This window comes from Dendrobates tinctorius, unplaced genomic scaffold, assembly GCF_039654945.1.
Source record: "Dendrobates tinctorius isolate UK_male_01 unplaced genomic scaffold, ASM3965494v1 ptg000241l, whole genome shotgun sequence".
In the NCBI taxonomy this organism is placed as follows: domain Eukaryota; kingdom Metazoa; phylum Chordata; class Amphibia; order Anura; family Dendrobatidae; genus Dendrobates; species Dendrobates tinctorius.
In genome coordinates, this window is record NW_027361908.1 from 15,088,161 (window position 1) to 15,113,876 (window position 25,716).

Here is a 25,716-nt window from a genome sequence, read left to right on the forward strand (position 1 = left end):
TGGATCCAGGATGCTGGCCAACCAGTAGTCGTCATCGTTCATCATTTTGGCAATGCGGGGGTCCCTTTTTAGGATCCGCAAGGCATAATCTGACATGTGGGCCAATGTTCCCGGTGTCAATGATGCACTGCGAGTGCTGGGTGGAGGAGCACTTTCTGGCAAATCCACATCCCTCCAGTCACGCACAAACCCTGTACCAGACCTTGCCACGCCAACATTTTCACTTGCCCCACGAGATGCATCCTCCTCCCCTAAGTAATCATCCCCATCATCCTCCTCCTCCTCCTCCTCTTCTTCCTCCACCTCGTCCAGGAGAGGTCCCTGAGCAGACAATGGCTGAATGTCATCAAGGATTCCCTCCTCTTCTTCCTCCTCATCAACATTGGCTGCAGACGCCTGCTCCTTAAGGTGCGTCAAAGTTTGCATGAGCAGACGCATAAGTGGGATGCTCATGCTTAGGATGGCGTCGTCTGCGCTTACCAGCCGTGTGCATTCCTCAAAACACTGAAGGACTTTACAAAGGTCTTTCAGCTTCGACCACTGCACGCCTGTCAACTCCATGTCTGCTCTCAAAGTGCCTGGCCGTGTATCCTCCCACAAATGCATTATGGCCTGCCTCTGCTCGCACAGCCGCTCCACCATGTGCAGGGTGGAGTTCCACCTTGTTGCAATGTCGATAATGAGGCGGTGGTTGGGAAGGTGGAGCAATCGCTGCAGCTTCTGCATACGAACGGAGTGTACAGGCGACCGGCGGATGTGCGCGCACAGTCTTCGCACCTTCTGGAGCAGGGCTGTTAACTCCGGATAATTTTTGAGGAAGCACTGCACCACCAGGTTCAAGGTGTGAGCCAAGCAAGGTATGTGGCTGAGTTTTGAAAGGGCTATGGCTGCCACAAAATTACGGCCGTTATCACTAACTACCTTGCCTGCCTCAAGATGTACACTGCCCAGCCATGACTCAGTTTGTCGCTTCAAGTACTCGGCCAGCACCTCGGCGGTGTGTCTGTCGCCCAAACACATCATCTGCAACACAGCCTGCTGACGCTTTCCACTAGCTGCTCGATAGGGGGACACATCGTGTGCAACAGTGGCAGCTGCAGATGGAGTGCTCGTACGACTGCGCTCTGTGGACGAGCTGTCGCTTCTGGAGGAGGAGGAGGGTCGAACGCCTACAGTCAACTGTTTCCTAGACCGTGGGCTAGGCAGCACTGTCCCACCACCGCTGTCCCCTGTGGACCCTGCATCCACCACATTAACCCAGTGCGCAGTGATGGACACGTAACGGCCCTGGCCATGCCGACTGGACCATGCATCAGTTGTGAGGTGCACCTTTCCGCTCACTGACTGCTTGAGTGCATGGACAATGCGGTCTTTCACATGATGGTGGAGGGCTGGGATGGCTTTGCGAGAGAAGAAGTGGCGACTGGGTAGGTCATAGCGTGGTACTGCATAAGCCATGAGTTCGCGGAAAGCTGTGCTTTCCACCAACCGAAAGGGCATCATCTCAAACGAGATTAGTTTGGCAATGTGGGCGTTCAAACCCAGTGTACGCGGATGAGAGACTGAGTACTTTCTTGACCTACTCATAGTGTCTGGGAGGGTGAGCTGGACTTGAGAGCTGCATATGGTGGAAGTACCGGTGGACAGGGCGGACTGAGAGAGGGTTGATGATGGTGATGGAGTTGGTGTTCTTTCTGATGGCCTAGAATCAGTCTTTCGTTGATATAACAGTGGGATTCCCTGACTGCTGTGGTCTTGTAGCGACACCTCAACATTTGCTGCTGTGCTAACCGGTGTGCTTACAGTGGGGGAAACAATGTAGCGTTGCTGACTACCTTCGTTGTGATCAGTTGCACATGTGGCACTTGAGGTTTGGTGTTGTGTCCACGCTTGCAAGTGCATGCTGGTTAAATGTCTAAGCATGCAACTGGTATTCAAATTTTTCAGATTTTTCCCTCGGCTAAAGGTCTTTGCGCACTTCTTACAGATAACCTTGGCCTGATCATGAGGATTTTGTTCAAAAAACTGCCACACTGCACTCTTCCTACTTTGGCAGACATTTTGCGGCCTAGCACGCTGTGATCTTTTGACCCTCTGGACAAGCTGTCCAGCAACTCTTTTGATGTTTGGAACCCGTCTTTGGAGTGCTCCGGGCCTGCCAGATAACAGCTGTTGCGATGTCGATGTCTGCTGTGGATGCTCCTCATCTGAGCTATTGGAAGCAGCACCCTCTTCCCCCAATGGATGCCAATCTGGGTCAACAACTGGGTCATCCATCACCTCCTCTTCTATGTCATGTGCACCTTTCTCTGTGTCACCGTGTATGGTGGTATAGTGTGCGGGAAGGGGCACCTGAGTCTCATCAGGGTCAAAATCTGGCTCTGTACACTGCGAGGACAATGTAGTGCTCTGAGTGAATGTACCAGCAGAATCATCCATCAGCGGCTGTGCATCAGTGCACTCCATGTCAGATTCATCTTGGCCTGGGTAATTCACCATTTGACTTGATAATCCAGGCATGGTATGTGAAAACAGCTCCATGGAGTAATAAGTAGTATGGCCTGCGTCATCCTTCAATCTTGGTTGGGGTGAAGGACACAAGGAAAGGTGTGGTTCATGAACATGAGCCTCCAATGACGACTCAGTGCTTTTACTTTTTACAACTGAAGAAGAGGAGGCGATAGAGCTGGAGGCTGAGTCAGCAATGTAAGACAAAACTTTTTCCTGATGCTCTGCCTTTAAAAGCGGTTTGCCAACTCCTATAAAACTAAGCGTTCGAGGCCTTATGTAGACAGACGATGACGCAGGGTCAGCACCTCCTGCATTTGGTCCTATTTTGCTCTTGCCACTACCATCAGATCCACCACCAACACCATCATTACCAGCTGCCAACCCCCGCCCAATTCCACGGCCTCTTCCACCAGCCTTCCTCATTTTTGGTAGAAATGTAGACAAAATCCAACAAACTATATAGTAATGTAAAACAAGGTACAAGGTGTCTATAGGACAGGGGAGTTTTAGAATTTCTGCACACACTTGTGGACAGTGGACACTTGTGGATTGTGTGCAGCCCACTGATATCTGAGCGCTATGTGACACGCTCGATGGCACAGCTGCCTGTGACCAAAGTGACGAGAGGATAATGGAGATTTTGAATCTCTGCGTACACTTGTGGACAGTGGACACTTGTGGATTGTGTGCGGCCCACTGATATCTGAGCGCTATGTGACACGCTCGATGGCACAGCTGCCTGTGACCAAAGTGACGAGAGGATAATGGAGATTTTGAATCTCTGCGTACACTTGTGGACAGTGGACACTTGTGGATTGTGTGCGGCCCACTGATATCTGAGCGCTATGTGACACGCTCGATGGCACAGCTGCCTGTGACCAAAGTGACGAGAGGATAATGGAGATTTTGAATCTCTGCGTACACTTTTGGACACTGGACACTTGTGGATTGTGTGCGGCCCACTGATATCTGAGCGCTATGTGACACGCTCGATGGCACAGCTGCCTGTGACCAAAGTGACGAGAGGATAATGGAGATTTTGAATCTCTGCGTACACTTTTGGACACTGGACACTTGTGGATTGTGTGCGGCCCACTGATATCTGAGCGCTATGTGACACGCTCGATGGCACAGCTGCCTGTGACCAAAGTGACGAGAGGATAATGGAGATTTTGAATCTCTGCGTACACTTTTGGACACTGGACACTTGTGGATTGTGTGCGGCCCACTGATATCTGAGCGCTATGTGACACGCTCGACGGCACAGCTGCCTGTGACCAAAGTGACGAGAGGATAATGGAGATTTTGAATCTCTGCGTACACTTTTGGACACTGGACACTTGTGGATTGTGTGCGGCCCACTGATATCTGAGCGCTATGTGACACGCTCGATGGCACAGCTGCCTGTGACCAAAGTGACGAGAGGATAATGGAGATTTTGGATCTCTGCGTACACTTTTGGACACTGGACACTTGTGGATTGTGTGCGGCCCACTGATATCTGAGCGCTATGTGACACGCTCGATGGCACATGCCTGTGACCAAAGTGACGAGAGGATAAGGGAGATTGGATTGCTTTTAAAAAAGCAGTTTGCGGAGCAGTGGGTAAACAGCAATGCCAGCGTGTCAGGAAGCCTTAGAAGGCAGCCCAACAACCGACACCACTGATACACCACAATATAGCCTCCCCTTGCACTGCACACACAGTGACTTGTGTGTTGTGCAGGCCAAATCGCTAGCAGCAGAAGCAGTTTTTTTGTCTTCTTCCCTGCCTAACGCTCTCCCTACAGAATCAGCAGCAACCTCTCCCTATACTAAGATCGGCAGAAGTAAGATGGCGGTCGGCGTGCACGCCCTTTTATACCCCCTGTGACGCCCACCAAAGCAAGCCAATCACTTGCATGCCCTTCTGAAAGATGGTGGTGACCCGTGCCTATGTCATCACGTTGCCCACAGTGTCCGTGGATCCTGATTGGCTGAAAAAGAGCGCAAAACAAACTTTTGAAACGCGACTTTGGCGCGTAAGTCGCCGACCTCGTGGCCGACCTCATCCTAGGGTCGGGTTTCGTTTCATGAAACCCGACTTTGCCAAAAGTCGGCGACTTTTGAATTTTTTCGACCCGTTTCGCTCAACTCTACCCAGCACATCTCATGTTATGAAACAAGGAATCACCAGAGGTGCTCTGCTACCCTTTAAGCATGAGCCACAATGTGATCAGTGCCAAACTATCCTGTGTGTGGGATGCAGGTGTTGGAGTGAAGAAAGGAGTTCCCAACCTACCTAGGCGGTGGGGCACTACACCTTAGGAGAAGGTGCAGTACCTCTGTGGCGACTGAGCCTCAGGGGCGCCACAATAGGGAGGTGAGGGGATCATACATACCAGGATAGGGATAAGGGGGTACCATGCATACCAGGATTGGGGAGTGAGGGGACCATGCATACCAGGATGAGGAACAGGGTGCCATGCTTGCCAGGATTGGGGGGGTGAGGGTACCATGCATACCAGGATAGGGATGAGGGGTGCCATGCACACCAGGACAGGATGGGGGCAGCACATACCAGGATGGGAGACCATATACCAATAAAAATGCTTGCCACCTGGGCGTAGAACGGGTTCATAGCTAGTATTCACTATAATGAGGCAGTGAAGTTACTCTGGAGTCTGTATGAATTGTGTTCAGCAGTGTCCTTCTTTTCAGAGGTGCACAAAACTATGGTCAGACGTGCTTTTATGCACTCTTAGATAAGGGGCCATAGCAAGAAGTCTCACTTGACTTTTCCCCTTTTGTAATGCCCCCTCATTCTTATTTTTCTTTTCTTAAAGCAGCGTGCCGATCTGTGTGATCCTGCTCCTGCTTTAAATTTACAGTTGCAAACAAACTTGCACTGTCCCTCGTTGAACTGCCAATATAGACCTGGCATTGTCCCTGAACCACCAGCTTCGCTGCACCCACTGAAAACACATGATGACCGTATCCCCCCGGGTACCCTTTGAAATGACTGCCCAAAATGGGATGGAGCCATCACTTTTCATCAAAGCCCAATATCTTTCTGATCCCACCGAATACTAGGCCGCACTGCCCTCCTGTAACGGAATTGCTTGTCATATTCTCATGATCCTGGCTGGGGTTTGTTTCTTGTTATTCTGTCCCCGGTCTGGTCATGAGAGGGTTAACTTTCTCTGCCTCGTTTTGCGTTTCCGTGCGGTCGCCGTGTATCACCCAGCGTGGAGCACTCAGGTCGCCGGGCAGAGTTGGATTCAGGGGTCACGGGGGTGGCAACCGTGCCTGTGCTCCAGGGACAGTGAAATAGGGGTTAAAAATAAAAGAATAAAAAAGGGAAAAAAATTAGAAAAAGAGTTTGTGACACCAGTTGGAGTGTTCGACTGTAAGATAACCGACACTGCAGATGATCCCTGGGGGGTAGATGATGAAGGCAGTGCAGGTGTTTAACCCTCTCCAACTAGGGCTGGCCCCCAGAGATAGTGATGAAAGTAGATGGCACAGAGTAACAAGGCAGGAGACAAGGAAAGTCACGTTATCATTTACTGAAGTCCAGGTGCAGTTCAAAGGATAAAATACAACTCTCTCACCAGGTTTACAGTCTGCTCTGCACGATGGGAGTTATCCTTCTCTCTGCTGTGGTTCAATGTAATCTTCCTGCTGTTCTAATCCCTTCAGGGACAAAGGTTTCCCAGAGTCTGAAACTTCCAGTATTCCCAGTACTCACAGTGTTTTCTGCCCCAGCAACATGCAGCTTGAATCTTAAGTGAAGCACGTGCTCATTCTGACATAATCCCTCACTGATTCTCTGTTGCTGTCGTTTTCCTGGGAGAAGGCACTCCATTGCTTTTCGTGTAAACCACACAGCCTCTCAGCTTACCATCCAACTCTAGAAGCATAGATGGCATAGGGGCTGATTCCCTGATTCTTCTCAGCATTGTTCCTGGAGAGAGCACATGTAACTGCTCCAAGAACATTCTCCATCTTGTCACACCGTCTTCCTCACAGAACAACAACTAAACTCTTCCCCTCCCAGTTAGGGTATGTCTCCAAAGCTATAAGCTTCAGGCAAGTAAGGGAGTGGGGTAAAATTGTGTGTGTGTGCAGTTGTCTCAGCAGAGAAAGCATAACTCCCATCATCTACAAAACACATATACAATAGTACATATTTGACCAATTTGTGGCAGCAAAGACACAGGGCACCACAGCTGCACACGTCAAATCGCCTCATGAGGACGCATCCGCATACAACGCATTGACTGCATACCCAATGTTAAAGATAGGTACACAGGGAAACGCAGGACGCATACAGAAATAGGTGGAGCTTCAGGGAGGATGAAAGGAGGAAGTAGGCAGCCAATCCGCAGCCCTCCTGAATGCAAATGTGAACCTAGCCTTACTCCTGCTACCCCTCTTGTCTTAGTGTTTGCTCCCCATGCTTTGACTTCATGGTATGTGACCTGGCTTGCCCTCTGACCAGTCTGACTGTCTTACGTCTCTGATATCTTTGCTCCCGGCTGGTTCTGACTTCTCTGGCTTGTACTTGTGTTTCAGTCTGGTATTGCATTTCCTAACTGTTGCTGACCAGGCTTGTCTGACCACTCTCTCACCATCTAGTGGCTCCTGTGCTGCCGCACTGTGTGCTATGCTGTGAGTGCAGCCTCTCCTCCCTCACCAGCCCTCCCTGGTGGAGTTTGTGCTATACTGCACTACAGCAGCATTACATTATAACTTCCCCAACATTAAAGGGGATTTTGCTTTTTTCTGCTCATCTGGCGGATCAGGTGTCCAGTTTGACACAGATAATGTGAGAATTATCGGTGGAGCATAGGGCCTTGGCCACGTCCCATACTCAATTACTGAAAGAGTTGACGGCGACTGTTAAGACTGTGCAGGGTACCACCCCTCATGCTGTTGCTCAGCCTGGTGATTCTGTAGATGTCATTTTGCACTCTCCTGATCCCTTGGTTAAGCTTCCTGACACATTTTCTTGCAAGAAAGACAAGTTTCATACGTTCAGGGAGAGTTGTAAATTATTATTTTCGCTTGTACATTGATCATCTGGGGATGAGAGTCAGTGGGTGGGGATAATTATTTCCTTACTCAGGGAGGGTCCGCAATCTTGAGCTTTCTCTCTGCCCCTGAATAGATGTCAATGGATAGGTTTTTTGAGACCCTAGAACTTATCTATGACAAACCGGACCGTGTCAGGTTGGCAGAGGACACTATAATGGGTCTTGTTCAGGGAAAGCTCTCAACCGAGTGGTATTGTTCGGCGTTCAGACGATGGTCCCCTGAGGTGTCCTGGAATGACCCCGAGCTCAGGTGTCAGTTCCGGAGGGGACTGTCTGATCATCTGAAGTATGCTCTGGCTCTCCATCTGCCACCTAGTTCCTTGGAGGAGGCTATGACTCAGGCTATCCGGATGGATTGTAGAGTAAGGGAGAGGGGTGTCATGCACCAGGAAGTTCCTCTTCTTCTGAGAAATTCTGATGTTGTGCCACATTCCGAGCCCATGGAGGTGGGGGCCACCACTCTCAAGGAAAGAGAGAGGAGACGATGATGGGAAGGCAGACTCTGCTTCTACTGTGGTAGTCCAGGACACTGAAAAAAGGACTGTCCTTCCTGTCCTCCGATTCCCAAGGTGTTGGGAACACCTAAGTCTGGGTAACTATCGAGGAGGTTGCCCAGACTCTCGGGTACCTTTTTCCTCACTGCTAAAATTACAATTGGATGTGGAACTGTTTGTTGAAAACTGTTGTACTTCCACTTCAGCTTTTGAGGACTGTGGGTCATCGCTGAACCTGATTGACTCTGATTTGGTGGTCAAATGTAAGTTAGTGACAGTCGGGATGGGAACCCCCATCAATATTGTGGCCATTGATAAAACTCCTTCCCTTGCTAAGAATGTGGATAAGTTTGTCTCCAAGGAGTTTATCCTCACGGTTGGGTCCCATCATCAAGAACGTATTACATGTTTTGCTCTGGACAATCTGCCAGCGGGACTGGTGTTGGGGTTTCACTCGTTACGAGTACATAACCCAGTCATTGACTGGGAAGCTCGGAATATTGTTAATTTGGGTCCCAATTGTTCTAAGAGATGTCTTGTTAATGTATCTGTGTTATCCGTCAGTCTGGAGGGTATTCCAGAGTACCTGAAGGATTTTGAGGATGTATTCTCCGAAAAGGAAGCTGAGGTTCTACCACCACACCACTCATTCGATTGTGCTGTTTATCTCGTTCCTGGTGCCAAATTGCCCAGCTATGAAGGAATATATCTCCGAAAGCGTTCGTAAGTGTCACATTCGCCATTCTATATCTCCCGTGGCGTTGGGGTTCTTTTTTGTTAAAAAAAAAAAAGGATGGTGGTGTACGTCCATGACTCGATTTTCGAGAATTGAATAAGATCACTGTAAGGAACACTTACCCCCTCCCACTTATACCTGATTTGCACAATCAATTGTCTGGGGCCAGGTGGGTTTCTAAGTTGGACCTCAGGGAAGCATACAATCTCATCTATATGCTGGAGGGAAAACTGCATTTCTCACCTCTGAGGGTTTGTTTGAGAACTTGGTTATGCCCTTAGGCCTGGCTAACACGCCAGGGGTATTCCAGAATTTTATCAATCATGTTTTATCTGATTTTATTGAGCACTTCATGGTAATTTATCTGGATGATATGATAAACAGAATCACATGGGTCCCCTCCGTGCTGTTCTCCAGAGGCGTAGGGAGATCTCACTCTTTGCTAAACTGGAGAACTTTTAATTTTTTGTCCAAGAATTGTCCTTTCTGAGGTTCATTTTGTCTGCTGGGGGGTTTCGTATGGATCCTAGAAAGGTACAGGCTATTGTGGATTGGGTGCAGCCCAAAGATCTCAAGGGTCTTCAGCGTTTTCTGGGTTTTGCCAATTACTATAGAAAATTCATCAAGGGGTTTTCTCAGGTGGCCAAACCCCTCACTGATTTAACTCGTAAGGGGGCTGATATAAAAAACTGGTCAGCTCCAGCTTTGGCAGTGTTTCATGTCTGCCCCTGTACTGATTAAACCTGATTTATCTGAACCATTTATCGTGGAGGTGGACGCCTCGGAGAGGGGAGTGGGGGCGGTGTTATCCTAGGGGCCCACCACGTTAACTAATTTAAGGCCCTGTGCCTTCTTTTTGAAAAAGTTTTCCTCTGCCGAAAGGAATTATGATGTGGGCAACTGGGAGTTATTGGCCATTAAACTGGCTTTTGAAGGATGAAGGCATTTTTTGGAGAGGGCTGTCCATCATATCACTGTCATTACGGATCACTAGAACCTGTCTTACATTGAGTCAGCCAAACGGTTAACACCGAGACAGGCGAGATGGTCACTTTTTTTTTCTCGATTTCAGTTTTCAATCACTTTCAGGCCTGGGTCCAAGAATGTGAAGGCTGATGCGTTGTCTCACAGCTTGGATTATATATCACCCCCTGAACTTCCTTCCTCCATTCTTCAACACGGAGTGGTGTTGACTGGGGTGTCCTCGATATTGGAGCAGGAGATTTGTGAGGCCCAGTGTCTTGCTCCTCCGTCCGTACCTGATAATAAGTTCTTTGTGCCTTTCCAGAATCGGTTAATGGCGCTTCGGCTATGAGTGGGCATCCTGGAATCTCAGCCATGCGTAAAGCCATCACTAGTGTCGGGATCACCGCACTGCACTTGCTCACAGAGCCAGTGCATGTGTCCTGAGTACAAAAACTGTGCTCAAAGATACCTGTGGAGCAGGGCAGCAGCGGTGAAGATGCATGCTTCAGACTAACAGGACCTGAAGCACGTGACTGCTGGGGGTGTGGCCTAAGCTCCAGAGAGCTAGGAGCTGAAGGAAAAATCCTAGAAGGGCAACCACAGGACCAAGTTACCAAGGGGCATAGACAGGGATGTAAACCAGATCAGGCCGGGGTCAAACACCGAGATAGAATGACAGTACCAAAGGATTAGAGAGAACGGATAGTCAGAACGTGGCAATAGATCAGTAAACCAGAACAGGCAATAGACGGTACAATAGGGACAAACTGTAATGGAGTAACAATAGCTAAGCCAGGAGGTCAGAACCGGAGAAGACAATAGTACCAAAATGTGAGACAGAGAACAGAGTGAGCGGACAGACCGGGTCATACACGGGAAGCAAACAAGCAATGCAGTATACACACACCTGGGGGTCAGACACACAGCCAGAACAACAGTATAGCTGACAGGGAATCCTAGTCTGGAGTGAGTATAAATACCCCTCCCAGATACAAAGGGAGGCCAGCAAAAGTTAACCTTAAAATAACAGGACATTAAACATGTCCTATGCCATGACAACTAGGCTATTTTGGTGGCCCTTGTTTGCTTCTGACGTTGCTGTGTTTGTGTCCTCCTGTGAAACCTGTGTCTGCGCTAAAACCTCCCATAATTGGCCGGCCGGGGAATTGGTGCCATTGCCAATTTCGGATAGACCATGGAGTCATCTGTTCATGGAATTTATCTCCGATCTTCCCCCCTCTAATGGCAAAACCGTGGTTTGGGTAGTAGTGGATAGGTTCAGTAAAAAGGTGCATTTTGTACTATTGGCGGGTCTGCCTAATGCTGAGACCCTATCAAAACTATTCAATGAGCATGTTGTCTGATTGCATGGTGTGCCTATGAGTGTGGTGTCTGGTAGAGGTGTGCAGTTTCTGTCAAAATTCTGGAGGGCTTTTTGGAAAAGGCTGGGTATCAGTTTGCCCCTTTCGTTGATCTATCATCCTGAGACCAATGGTCAGACGGAAAGGACCAACCAGTCTTTGAGCAGATATTACGGTGTCTTGCCACATCTAGACAGGATGATTGGTGCTCTTCTGTACCCATGGCAGAATTCTCTTTCAATAATCATGTCAATCAATCCACTGGTACTTCCCCGTTCTTTGGCAACTATGGTTTTCACCCTCACTTTGGTGCTTTTTCCCGGCTGGATTCAGCGTGTCAAGGGGCTGCTTCAGCCTTTCAGTGGTTGGGGGGAGGTTTGGAGGGAGGTCCAGAGGAACATTGGGGAGGCTCAGGACAAATATAAATTTTTTGCAGATAAATGACATTCGGTGGGGCCGGCATCTCAGGTGGGGGATAAGGTATGGTTATCCACAAAAGTATATAGGGTTGAGGATTCCTTCTGCTAAGTTGGGTCCCAAATTTAATGGTCCTTATGAAATTTTAGAGGTGGTTAATCCTGTATCCTTTCACTTGTGCTTGCCTTCGTCGTTGTGGATCCCCAATGTGTTCCATAAGGTTCTTCTGAAGCCATTGGTGTCTTCCTCAGGTGTGTATCCTTCGCACCCGCCACCTGTTGTGGTGGATGGTCAGACCGAGTATGAGGTAGAGCGGGTGGTGGATTATCATATGCTCCACCGTTCACTTCAGTATTTGGTCCATTGCAATTGTTACGGTCCTGAGGACCAGTCCTGGGTGGTGGCGCGTTTGGTCCATGTTGATCGGTTGGTCCAGACCTTTCACGCTCGTTATCCAGGAAAACCTGGGGGTCATGTGGCTCCCCATTGAGAGAGGGGTACTGTAATGATCCAGGCCAGTGTTGTGAATTCCCTTGCTCGGACTTCTGGGCTGGAGCTCCCTCTGGTGGTTGCTGGGAGTAGTGGAGCTGGTCAGCCTGATGGAAGTTTGCCACCTGACGATGATGATTGGGAATCTGGTATTATTGGCTGGGAGCATATAAGTGAGCAGGCTTCCCTTAGTGGTTGCTGGTGATTTCCTCCTTGTCTATTTTGAGCTCTTCAGTCTCCTGCCTGATCTGCATGGTTCAGTTAAGTGATTCTTTTGTTAATCCTTTGCATCTAATCTGGTTATGCCTTTTTTTTTGCTTTCTGCTTTGTTGCGAGGGTTCAGCGTACTCCCTGCTGGGGGCTGCGCTGGGCCCCGCTCCATATGTTACAGCTTGTGCTAGTTTTTCAGTATCTGTTATATATAGTATCTTTGGCTTTGCTTCCAGTACACACTGGAGTGCTGATCTGGCGGGGGTGAGGTCCTGTGGCCTCGGGTTTTTTGTATATCAGATGTGTTGCATTTTTTGGGGTTTTTGCATGATTGCAGACAGTATCTTTTCTGTCCTGTCTTATCTAGACAGTTAGGGCCCCATCATTTGCTCAGTCTATTTTCTGCCTGTGTTTGTGTTTCATCTTGTCTCACCGACAATATATGTTTGGGGGCTGTCTATTCCTTTGGGCATCTGCTCTGGGGCAGTTTAGTTTTCACCTTTCTGGCTTTAGGCTTAGTTAGTTCTACGGCTGTGCCGAAGCATCTAGGGCATCGTAGGAAAGCTCCACGGCTACTGCTAGTTGTGTTGTTAGGATCAAGGGTCTGCAATCTGCTGCGTTACCAACCTCTCTGGTTTCCTGGTGGCTTAGCCTGTTCCTGCTATCCTCCTCAGTGACCCATTCATAACAGGCCAGGGTTTGTTTCTTGTTATTCTCTCCCCAGTTTGGTCATGCGAGGGTTAACTTTCTCTGCCTCGTTTCAGGATCTGTGTTACAATTTCAGTCCGCTGCGGCCGGCAGACAGTGTCAGTTATAGTTTCTGCCCCAGGCTTGAGCAGCTGACCCCGTTACACCCTGGTTTGTCCTCTGCCTGTTTACTCCTGCTACCCCGCTTGTCTTAGTGTTTGCTCCCCATGCTTTGACTTTTTGGTATGTGACCTGGCTTGCCCTCTGACCAGTCTGACTGTCTTACGTCTCTGATATCTCCTCTCCCGGCTGGTTCTGACTTCTCTGGCTTGTACTTGACCACGTGTATTGTGTTTCCCTCTGGTACTGCGTTTCTTGACTGTTGATGATCCAGCTCGTCTGACCACTCTGTCGCCACCTAGTGGCTCCTGTGCTGCCACACTGTGTGCTACGCTGTGAGTGCAGCCTCTCCTCCCTCACCAGCTCCCCATGGTGGAGGTTGTGCTATTCTGCACTGCAGCAGCATTACACATACTTCAACCAAGAAGAAGAAATACATTTAGGGAAAACTGGGTTATAGGATACATATTCCCCATTTCAAGTATACTCTAAAAATGCTACATAATACATGAAAGTTATACCCATAATCCTAAATTATTACAGCAATGGTCACTTCAATAAGTAAATCCAAACAAAAATCATCATGAAATATTTCTCGAAGATTGAAGAAGTGAAAACAGAGGTAAGTTATAAAAAGTTCAAATTTTATTGATAAACAATTTAAAAATAATAAAGAATTACATAAAGAAGACATAAAAAGGGGTCTCCAACAAAAGGGGGATCAGAATGACCAGCAAAAATGGAAATATTTAAATTCCCCATATGGTGCAAAATACATAAATTCGCTGTATCATGTTATTAATTGTGCATCTGTAATCCATAGTGCCCATAGATCCCCTTCCAAAATAAATATCCTATGGCCTAAAAAATCCACCAGCAATTGCAATAAATATTGCTAAAATTTGCTAAAACAAAGCGCAGCCGCACTATACAGGATATATGGTCTAATATCTGTGGTGTTGAGGGGGGGAATCAATACACTCAAGCCTCTGTCTTACCAAAAAATTACAAAGGATTGGTATGCCCTGGAAGAAGCAACTACTGCGAAACGGCGCTGTCGGGACCCTGGAAGAAGCAACTACTGCGAAATGGTGCAAAAAAGTATACCAGCATCCAGCCTCAGTACACTTGCCCTGTATCCTAGCGGCCAGCAAACAGGTAAAAATTGAATTGTACCTTGCAATGAATGCCCTACATAAGGCTTGTTACTGCTGCGCCACCAATTCTTTGTAATTTTTTGGTAGGACAGAGGCTTGAGTGTATTGATTCATATCAATTTCCCTTGGTGCCCTTCCTCTTCTCCTGGGCCCCCCCTCCCCCTCCCCCCTCAACACCACAGATATTAGGCCATAGATCCTCTATAGTGCGGCTGCGCTTTGTTTTAGCAAATTTTAGCAATATTTATTGCAATTGCTGGTGGATTTTTTAGGCCATAGGATATTTATTTTGGAAGGGGATCTATGGGCACTATGGATTACAGATGCACAATTAATAACATGATACAGCGAATATATGTATTTTGCACCATATGAGGAATTTAAATATTTCCATTTTTGCTGGTCATTCTGATCCCCCTTATGTTGGAGACCCCTTTTTATGTCTTCTTAATGTAATTCTTTATTATTTTAAAATTGTTTATCAATAAAATTTGAACTTTTTTTATAACTTACCTCTGTTTCACTTCTTCAATCTCCATGATATATTTCATGATGATTTTTGTTTGGATAATACATGAAAGGACTATCAGAGAGCCTTTTTTGGGTCCAAATATGAGTAACCTTTTGGTCAAAATAACTAAAGACAGATATAGGTAAAAAAAAATCAAATCAATGTCTTTATTGAAAATTACAAAAATGCCAATAACAATCCAAAATAGTAAAATGTAAGACGTACTCAAGAACAGGCGGGTAGCTATATAACCATACAAGCAATGGTTAGCTCCATCAAAATGGACAAGTCAATTGTCTGTTTACAATAAGGTAAGAAAGATAGTAATTAAAGTGCATAGTGCAATTCTTTTTAAATAGCAATGACATTTTTACATAAATTGTATCCATGTAAGCAATGCAAGGAAGGCATTATAGCGGGGAGTTAAAAACAGCTCCATTGTTGAACTAATAGATACAATGACCCACATAGTGTGCCCATTACATAACGATCCAAAGGTTCAAAAATAACATATGAAAGATCGCTGAAACTGCCTCATGCAGAGCTTACCCATGATGGATGCGTGACCAGAGCACAAGTGCCCTGACGAGCGTTTTGCTGCGGCTTCCTCGGGGGGCAGTGCACATTGCCTAACCGGATTCCTCCTAGAGTGATACCTGAGAACGGATGGAGGGTGAGACCACATCCTGAAGGGTCCCTGGTGGGGCTTCTAAGGCGACACAGAGGACAAGGAGCAGCATCTGTTGACATGCACTCCGATGGCCTCAATGTGCGAACGCGCCGTGCGTGCATGCGGCGCCGGGCTCTCACCACCGACATCCGGCCTGCTGATCATTTCCTGCAGCCTTGCTGTGATCCAGGCTTTGTTAGCTCCACAAGCTCCAGATTCCTTTCCATCTTCGCCATGCATCTGCAGGAGGGGGTAAGTGGCACCTTTCTTAATAGTGACTACGTGCAGATTAGGTAGCCATCTCCTCCTACTACTTTTTATAGCCTGTTATACATAAAATGAGACAGAATAAAATCAATGGAGACAACGTTTTTAGGGAAATTATCAATAGAATGTGTTCTTTTTTTACTTAATGTTTTAAAAACTAATATAAGTAACTTTATCTTTTGACAGCTGACCTATGGATTAAGCAATAAAGAAGCATTTCATAAGGTATACATAGCTGACAATGAAGCAGTGATAAAGAATCTTGTACCTGGGGAAGACTACATATTTGAAGTTCAAACAATTAAAGAGAAGCAATTTAGTACCCCAATACGCCAAACTATTAGTACTAGTAAGTAATCAGTGAATTTTGTATTAACAGTAAACGTGTACACACACAAACACACACACACACACACACACACACACACACACACACACGTAAACACTCACATTTACATCTATTCAGAAAGATACATACTCTACAGTGGCCACTGGTATTGATGGACTGGTTGTATTGTCATTTGCAAGACCATATACTGTATGCCTGTCATGACAATGAGCCCACTCCATTCTTGATTTTTGATAATAGCTAATATTTATTCTGACATCAATAATTAGAATCATAGAATGGTAGAGTTGGAAGGAACCTCCTGGGTCATCTGGTCCAACCCCTGCTCAAAGCAGGATTGACTAAATCATCCCAGACAGATGTCTGTCCAGCCTCTGTTTGAGGAGTTCCATTGAAGGAGAAATCACCACCTCTCGTGGCAGCCTGTTCCACTCATTGATCACCCTCACTGTCAAAAAGATTTTTCTATTATCTAATCTGTGTCTCACTTTGTAAGGTGCACCCCATCTCTAGCAAGTAGTCCATTGTATAGGTAATTCACTCTGTGATCCAGAAATCCAAATCCTTGCTGATGGCACCATCAACGTAGTCAGTTGTTCACCTGCAGAATCTTATTCCACCTCCTTGTTCCATGGCCATCCACTGGGAGGATGGAAGAGAAGACCACCTGCGCTCCCAGTTCTTTCACTCTCTTACCCAAGTTTCCAAAATCACTGCAGATGGCTTCCAGGTCGTTTCTTGCTGTGTCATTTGTCCCCACATGTATTAGCAGGAATGGGTAGTCATCTGTAGGTCTGAAGAGTCCTGACATCCTGTCAGACACATCTTTAATTTTTGCACCTGGAAGACAGCACATTTCTCTTGAGGTTATATCCGGTCTGCCTCTTTTCTTCTCAACAAGGAATCCCCCATGACCACAACTCTCCGTTTCTTTTTCACAACATTTTTCTTTCTCCATCCAGGGTGACTCTGAGAGCCTGGTACTGGTTCCTGAGCAGTATGGGTGCTGACTATCACCCAATCCCCCTGCTTCTCTGGGTCACATGCTTCCATTCCTCTGTTTCTTCAGGTGCACTTTGAATTTTTTCTCTTACTGTAACATGAAGAGATAATTCTGCTTTGTCTAAGAACTCTTCACCTTCCTTAATAATCTTCAATGTAGCTTCAATTAGTCCAGAAAGTTCATGGGAGAAAAAAGTGTAAGAATCTTTGCTCTGCGCTGAAAAGTCCAAGAATTTTTTATTAATTCAACTATTTGGATGAGAGGGAGCATTAACTTGATATTGTTATTTTGGGGACATCGAACCAGGGACTTTGCCATTACTAATTAGAATCATTCAAAAATTGAGGTCCCCAAAGTCAGACTCTTACAGTTCAGATATATATACCATATCACATACATTTGCGTGGGTACATTTAGAAATTCAGAATGCGAAAATGTTTCTTCCATGTACACGTTTATGTTTTTACCTGCAGGACCTTCTGGAATTTGTGGGTTATCTATTAAAGCAATTAATACCACTTCTGCTACTCTGCAATGGGACCAAATTGAAAGCAGTTTTACTCATTACAGAATTCTAATTAAAAACCAAACATATGTGAGAGACTTGAACCTTTCCAAAGCAGCACCACAGTGTACAATAACCCATCTGTATCCTGGTGGAATTTATAATTTCACAGTTCAAACGGTGAAAGGGAAAGTTCCTGGGGATTCTTCCTCTGTACAGTTGGTTGCAGGTTTGTTCAATCTTCTTGTTTTTCAAATCATTTTTACCTTTATTGTTTATTTTACCTTTATTGCTTATTTCTCTAGAAATTAAAGCAGATAAGAAAGAAACATGTACACTTGGGGAAAAAATTATATATACATTTCTTGTGTTTGAGTAGAGATGAGCGAACTTGTTAGGAAAAGGTTCCCCAGTCTCAAAGTCGGCATGAACTTTACAGATTTCTGTTCAGATTCACAAGCATTTTCCTCAATCGTCAAAATTCGGTAAATTATTGAGTTTCCACTAATGCTTTTGCTAGAACTTTGGCTAGGATAGTGGTGCTGTAGGATGAGTTGGGGGGGGGGACATGTGTGATGATGGGAGGGGGGTTTTAGAGGTCAGAGGAACAGCTGACTAATATTTATTCTTTTTTTTTTCTTTTTTTTAATTAACATAATGTGTGGAGATTCTGGCAGCCAATCAGGACGCAGAAACCATCGACAACGTCCAGACACAACTGCTTGTGTCATTTGCTGCCAAAGGCACATGTCCCTCTCCATATATAAAGCAGACATGTGGCATCAGCGCTCTTCTGTGACTTCAAGGCAGTGTGCACACACTGCATTTTTGAGGACTTCCTATGGTGTTTCCCATGCTGTCATCTGTATCACAGCGCGAGAAACACCGGTGGTTCTGATCGGCGGTAACGTTACTGTCGGTAAGATCATTACAACCGGTCAGAGCACTGCAGGGTCACGCAGTCAGATGTCATCATGGGTCCGCAGATGTGACTGTAACCCACAGTATAAACCTACCGCAGGTCACAGACGTCGGCTGATGGGAGACTACTGCTCCCATTAGCCTATGCCTGCTGTGGGAAAAGTATACAGCTGTGAACTGATATTAATAGCCTGGGAAGTGTGACAGGGTCTCTGGCACCTTATGTGAGGGGAGATATGGGTCACAAAAGTTATTATCCTGTGTGATGTGAAAGCCATAAGTTTTCCTCCAGCATAGTATGTGCTGAGAGTAAATCAGTCATTTCCAGGGTCTGGCTTTCATGGTGAGCAGATGTAAGAGATGGGCAGGATGCCTACTCACCATATCTCCACCTCAAGGATGTGATTGGAGGGCTTTAAATGTCCAGCCACTGATTTTTTCTCTCTGCTCTGTTTTGGAGGAAGGAAGCCTCCAGGCTGAAGCTCCAGTGAGAGCTATGCTGTGTGTTTGTCCCAGAAGGTAGAAGCCATACTGGGAAGGCCTTTTTATGGACTTTTTATTTGCCTTCATGCCAGAAAGGCTGTGTTTTTGTTACTATTTTGGCTTTATGGTTTATGAAGCAATAAACCTCCCAGACTCTTTAACATTAACATAAACTGTTCCTGTGTCAAACTCGTGGAGCAGCTTAGTGAACCAACCTTCCACAGAAGCTACATAGGTATTACCCCCCTTCTCAGGCTATAAAGATCTTCCCCCAGCTGAACGCTTTCCCTCTGCTGGTTAATAAAGTTTTGTGGGAGCCCACACTACTTTTTCAGAAAATAATTTATTTAGTAATAAAATACATGTACAGTAAACTATGCAAGTGGATCGCCCCCAGGGCCATGGGTTACTCAGTACCTGGCCGGTGTCTCAAAGGGGATGTGTCACAGCGGTAGTGACCCGGGCCGTGGCCCTGGGCATTCAATAAAAAGGGAATATTTGCAAGGGAGATAAGAGTTTGTTATAAAATGTTTGTGACGCCACCTGTGGTTTCTGGTCAGAGGTGACCAGCGCTGCAGGATAGATCCTCTGGGACTGATGGTGTGATGCAGCAGAATTGGAATAGCTCTCCACAAGCAGAGCTTTTGTCCCAGGGTGGTAGTGATAGAAGAGATGTATATTTGGTGGTGGTAGATGTAGCAGTGCTGAGTAGGTGTTGCAGAAAGAATTCAGAGCACAGTTGAGTGCAGTTCCAAAGATTTACGCACAGTTGTGTGCACGAATACCCGCTTGGTGCTGCATCCTCCAGGTGAAGGGTAGAGTTGAGCGAAACGGGTCGGTCAAATTCAAAAATAGCCGACTTTAGCTAAAGTCGGGTTTCATCGATCGAAACCCGACCATAGCGTGAGGTCGGCCATGAGGTCGCCGATCAGAGCGCCAAAGTCGCATTTCAAATAATGCTTCCAGCGCCTTTTCTCAGCCAATGAAGGTGGACGCACACTGTGGGCAACATGATGACATGGGCAGCGGCCACCACCATCTTAGAGAAGGGCATTGAAGTGATTGGCTGGCTTTGTGTGGCGTCACAGTGGGTATAAAAGGATGTGACTGCCGACCGCCATCTTACTTCTGCCGATATTAGAATAGGGAGAGGTGCTGCTGCTGATTCTGAACAGGGAGAGCGTTAGGCAGGGAAGAAGAAAAAAAAACTGCTTCTGCTGATAGCGCTTTTCACTGTACAGTTAGTGTGCAGTGAAAGGGGAGGATTTTTGTTGTGTGCAGCAGCGTTGGTGATTAGGCTGCCTTTTAAGGCTACCTGCTAGCTGCATTGCTGTGTGCATACTGCTGTTCAAACTACTTTTTTCAAAGCACTCCAACTTTTATTATTTTGCCCTGGTGAGTTACTGAGCATTCATTTTTTCACACACCGTATAGCGGTGTACGCTCCTCACACACTACCGTGTACCGGCTGATATCACAGACAAATAGAAGCTATCTGGGTGTGACTCTGGAAGAAAAAGCTGAGGAGTTTTTCCAGACCTACACCTTAGAGTTGTGTCCACTTTTCAAACAGTTTCATATATCTGCTATTTGATTACTGCCAAAACTAGACAGAGACAGCGTGTGTCCCTATACAAATAGACGGAGATTGACAATTTTCCATACAGACACCATATAGCGGTGTACGCTCCTCACACACTACCGTGAACCACCTTGTATCATGAACAAATAGAAGCTATCTGTGAGTGACTCTGGAAAAAAAAGCAGAGGAGTTTTTCCATTTTTCCAGACCTACACCTTAGAGTGCTGTCCACTTTTCAAATAGTTTCGCATATCTGCTGTTTGAGAACGGTCATAACTAGACAGAGACAGCATGTGTCAGTCCGTATACAAATAGATGGAGATTGACAATTTTCCATACAGACACTGTATAGAGCTGTCCAATTCTCAAACAGTATTGTATATCTGCCGTTCGCATTACAGTCACATCTATACAGAGTCAGCGTGTGTGTGTGACACTCCATAAATACATATACGGAGATTGTTAGTTACACAAAAAACGTATACAGCTGTACACTTCAGATACAGTTCCGTACATCTGCTTGTTGGATTACGGTCCAATACATACTGTGAGAGCGTCTGTGACTAACAAAATATATACGTAGATTTAATTTTTTTAATACACCTTACACAGCTGGACGCTCCTCATACAGTACCATCTGTCTGCTGGTATTTTTGGTACATTTTCCCCAAACATGAGGAAATATGGTGGAAGAGTCCACGGACGTGGGCAGGGGGGCGCAGCTGGTACTGATGGTGGTGGAGCATCGGCTGGTTCTGGCAAAAGCACAATAGCATCTAAGGCAGGAGGTGTTGAGCCTGTGTCATCATCTGGCCCAAGAAGGCCTGTAAGGTTGCCTTTTCTGGGAGTAGGTAAACCGCTTTTAAAGCCGGAGCATCAGGAACAAGTTTTGACGTACATTGCCGAAACAGCCACCAGCTCTATTGCCTCCTCTTCTGAATGTTCGAAACCTGCATGTAAGGAGTCGTTAGTGCAGGGTTCTGGTCAGGAAAAACACCTTTCCTTGTGTCCTTCACCCCCACCAAAAGTTAAGGATGCGGCAGCCCACACTTCAGATTACTCTATGGAGCTCTTTTCACATACCATGCCTGGGTTATCCAGTCAAATCCAGAATTTCACAGTCCAAGATGAATCTGACATGGAGTACACTAATGCACAGCCAGTGCTAGATGATTCTGCTGGTACATCGACCCAGAGCACTACATTGCCCTCGCAGTCTATTGAGCCAGAATCTGACCCTGATGAAACTCAGGTGCCCCTTCCCGCACACTATACCACCTTACACGGTGACACAGAGGAAGGTATAGAGGAAGGTGCAGATGACTTTGAAGAGGAGGTGATGGATGACCCAGTTCTTGACACAGATTGGCATCCATTAGGGGAGGAGGGTGGCGCCGGCAATAGTTCAGATAAGGAGAAGGATCCGTGTTATGAATGAGTCACCGTAGGAGGCAAAAACAGAAATACTAGCTAAGTCCAGAAAACCAGAGAAGTTGGCAGCTATCAGATTGCAGACCCCTGAACCTATCAACAACAACTAGCAGTAGCCGTGGGGGGTTCCTACGGTGCCCTAGACCCCTCGATCACAGCCGGAGAACTACATAGCCTAAAGACAGAAAGGGAAATCTAAACTGCCCCAGAGCAGACCCCAAAGCAATAGGCAGCCCCCAACATATAATGATGGTGAAGCAAGATGAAAAAACACTCACACAGATAGAAAGATAGGCTGAGCAAAAGATGGGGCCCAAGCTAACTAAATAGGACAGGATAGGAAAGCTGCTGTCTGCAATCCGCCAAAAAACCCTATCAAAACAAGGGCCAACAGGCTGATAGGGAAAAAGGCCCTGAAGACGCTAGGCTTCAAAAACACTATATCAGCACTCAGGTATTTTCTGAAGACAGAGCAAAAAGGAATTCAACTCACCCCAGCAGGGAATGGCAGAAATTCAGAAAAACAAGGCAAAACAAAACAAAAGACAAATGCAAAAAACAGTGCAGAAAACTTAGCTTTTGAGGAGCAGGAATCAGACTGGTCTCCTAGAATCCCTCAGAGAGATCACCAGCAAGGCAGAAGGGCGTCGGCTGCCTTATATCCAGTCAGCAATTCCCGTCACCCAGTCATCATCATCATATCCAGGTGCTTGGTAATCAGCCTCACTACCTTCCTTCACCAGAAGAGGGAGTTCATCAGACCTCAATGGTGAAGGTGAAAATGAACTCACAACAGTACCTCCCCCTTGAGGAGGGGTCACCGAACCCTCATCCACGCGACCAGGGCGATCAGGGTGAGCCCGATGAAAGGCACGCACCAATCTTTTGGCATGAATATCAGAGGCAGAGACCCAGGAATTATCCTCCTGACCATAACCCTTCCACTTAACCAAATACTGGAGTCTCCGTCTAGCCAGACGGGAATCCAGTATCTTGTCTACCTCATATTCCATGTTACCTTCAACCAATACAGGGTCCGGAGGTGCCACCCCAGGAACTACTGGTTCACCAAACCTCTTCAACAAGGACTTATAAAACACATTATAGATTTTAAATGTGACAGGAAGAGCCAAACGAAAAGAGACCGGATTAATAATCTCCAAAATCTTGTAAGGTCCAATAAATCTAGGCTTAAACTTAGGAGAAGCCACCTTCATAGCGATATTTTCTGATGATAACCAAACCATATCACCAACCTTAAACTGGGGACCAATGGTCCTATGTCGGTTGGAAAACCGCTGGGCCTTTTCCTGGGAGAGAGATAACTTATCCACCACTTGGTCCCAGATCTGGTGCATTCTCTCCACCACAGTGTCAACACTTGGGCAGGTAGAAGGCTCCACCTGCCCTGAAGAAAATCGAGGATGAAACCCAAAGTTACAACAAAAAGGTGACATCAAAGTGGCAGAACTAGCTCTATTATTTAAAGCAAATTTGGACAAGGGCAAAAATGAAACCCAATCATCCTGATCAGCGGAGACAAAACATCTCAAATACGACTCCAAGGTCTGGTTTGTTCTCTCCGTCTGCCCATTGGTCTGAGGGTGAAAACCAGAGGAGAAGGACAACTGAATCCCCAGCTTGGAACAGAAAGTCCTCCAAAATCTAGACACAAACTGAACTCCTCTGTCAGATACAATGTTCTCAGGAATCCCGTGCAAGCGAACCACCTGTTGCAAAAACAGGGGCACCAACTCAGAGGAAGAACTTAGGGAGTGGTACAAGATGAACCATCTTAGAGAACCTATCACAAATCACCCAAATAACAGTCATTCTCTGAGAGACAGGCATATCAGAGATGAAATCCATTGAAATATGGGTCCATGGCCTCCTGGGGACCGGCAAATGCATCAACAACCCACTAGAGCGAGAACAAGGTTTAGACCGGGAGCAAGTCCCACAGGACTGCACAAAATTCCTGACATCACGAGACCAGGCGGGCCACCAAAAAGACCGACTCACCAGATCTCTAGTACCAAAAATACCTGGATGACCAGCCAATGCAGAGCAATGAACTTCAGACATCACCCTCTTCTTCCACTGGTCAGGAACATACAACTTTCCCCTGGGACAACTCTCAGGTTTGTCCTCCTGAAACTCTTCCAGAGCACGTCTCAAATCGGGCGAGATGGCAGAAAGAACTACCCCTTCGCCAAAGATGGTAGCAGGTTTGGTCACCACAGGAGAATCAGCAAAGAAGCTCCTAGAGAGAGCGTCAGCCTTGACATTCTTAGTGCCAGGAAGAAAAGAGGCCACAAAATCAAAATGTGTAAAAAAACAAGGCCCACCTAGCCTGTCTAGGGTTCAAGCATTTGGCCGACTCCAGGTAAATCAAATTCTTGTGGTCAGTGAGGACCACGACTTGATGTTTAGCTCCCTCCAACCAATGTCTCCATTTCTCAAATGCCCATTTCATGGCTAACAGTTCCCGATTCCCCACATCATAGTTACGTTCAGATGGAGAGAACTTTCGGGAAAAGAAAGCACAGGGATTAATTTTAGATGTTACAGGATCCTTTTGGGACAAAACAGCTCCTGCACCAATCTCAGAACCGTCCACCTCTACCTGGAACGGGAGTGAGACATCAGGTTGCCGCAAAACCGGGGCAGAAGTGAATCTTCGCTTCAGCTCCTTAAAGGAAGAAACAGCCTCCAGAGACCAATTCAACACATCAGCACCCTTCTTAGTCAGATCAGTCAATGGCTTGGCAATACTAGAAAATTTTGCTATAAATTTCCGATAAAAATTAGCAAAACCCCAAAATTTCTGGAGGGCCTTCAAAGAAGTGGGCTGAACCCAATCATAAATGGCCTGTACCTTGGCCGGGTCCATTTCAATAGTTGACGGAGACAAAATAAATCCCAAAAAAGAAATCCTCTGTACCCCAAAAAGGCATTTCGATCCTTTGACATACAGGGAATTCTCCCTCAAGATCCGGAACACAGTCCGAACATGTTCCACATGAGAATCCCAATCCTTGGAGAAGGTCAAAATATCATCCAGATAGATAATCAAAAATGTATCCACAAAGTCTCGGAAAATGTCGTTCATGAAGCACTGGAAGACAAAAGGGGCATTAGTGAGCCCAAAAGGCATCACCAGGTACTCAAAATGTCCCTCCGGAGTATTAAACGCCGTCTTCCATTCATCCCCATGCTTAATGCGGATAAGATTATACGCCCCCCTGAGGTCAAGCTTGGTAAACCAGCAAGCACCTTTAACTCTGGAGAATAGATCCGAAATCAGGGGTAACGGATACTGATATTTAATAGTAATTTTGTTGAGGGCACGATAATCAATACAAGGCCTTAATGAACCATCCTTTTGGCCACAAAAAAAAACCCAGCACCTAAGGGTGAAGAGGATGGTCTAATATGACCCTTCTCCAACGCCTCCTTAATATAGGATCGCATAGCCTCATGCTCGGGTACAGATAAATTGAAGAGCCGACCCTTGGGAAATTTACACCCCGGGCTCAGTTCAATTGCACAGTCATAACTCCTATGAGGAGGCAAAGACGCAGACTCATTCTCACTAAATACATCATAAAAGTCCGCCAAATAGTCAGGAACATCATGCGACTGAGGAGAGGTGGAAAAAACCGGAGCCTCACTAAGGGCACACCGACAACCCCAACTCACCACAGACACAGATTTCCAATCCAAAACTGGATTATGAATATGCAACCAGGGAAACCCCAGAACAAT

At 46.4% G+C, this 25,716-nt stretch overlaps 1 protein-coding gene across 1 annotated transcript in view; it reads left to right on the forward strand.

Moving 5' to 3' along the window:
* The window catches only part of PTPRQ (protein tyrosine phosphatase receptor type Q), a 794,911-nt gene that overhangs the window by 91,547 nt on the left and 677,648 nt on the right, over positions 1 to 25,716 (forward strand). The window contains exons 3-6 of the mRNA XM_073556964.1: positions 8,290 to 8,655; positions 11,713 to 11,870; positions 15,861 to 16,023; positions 17,500 to 17,760. Coding sequence (XP_073413065.1) covers positions 8,290 to 8,655; positions 11,713 to 11,870; positions 15,861 to 16,023; positions 17,500 to 17,760 — 948 coding nt within the window. The remainder of the gene's footprint in view (positions 1 to 8,289; positions 8,656 to 11,712; positions 11,871 to 15,860; positions 16,024 to 17,499; positions 17,761 to 25,716) is intronic.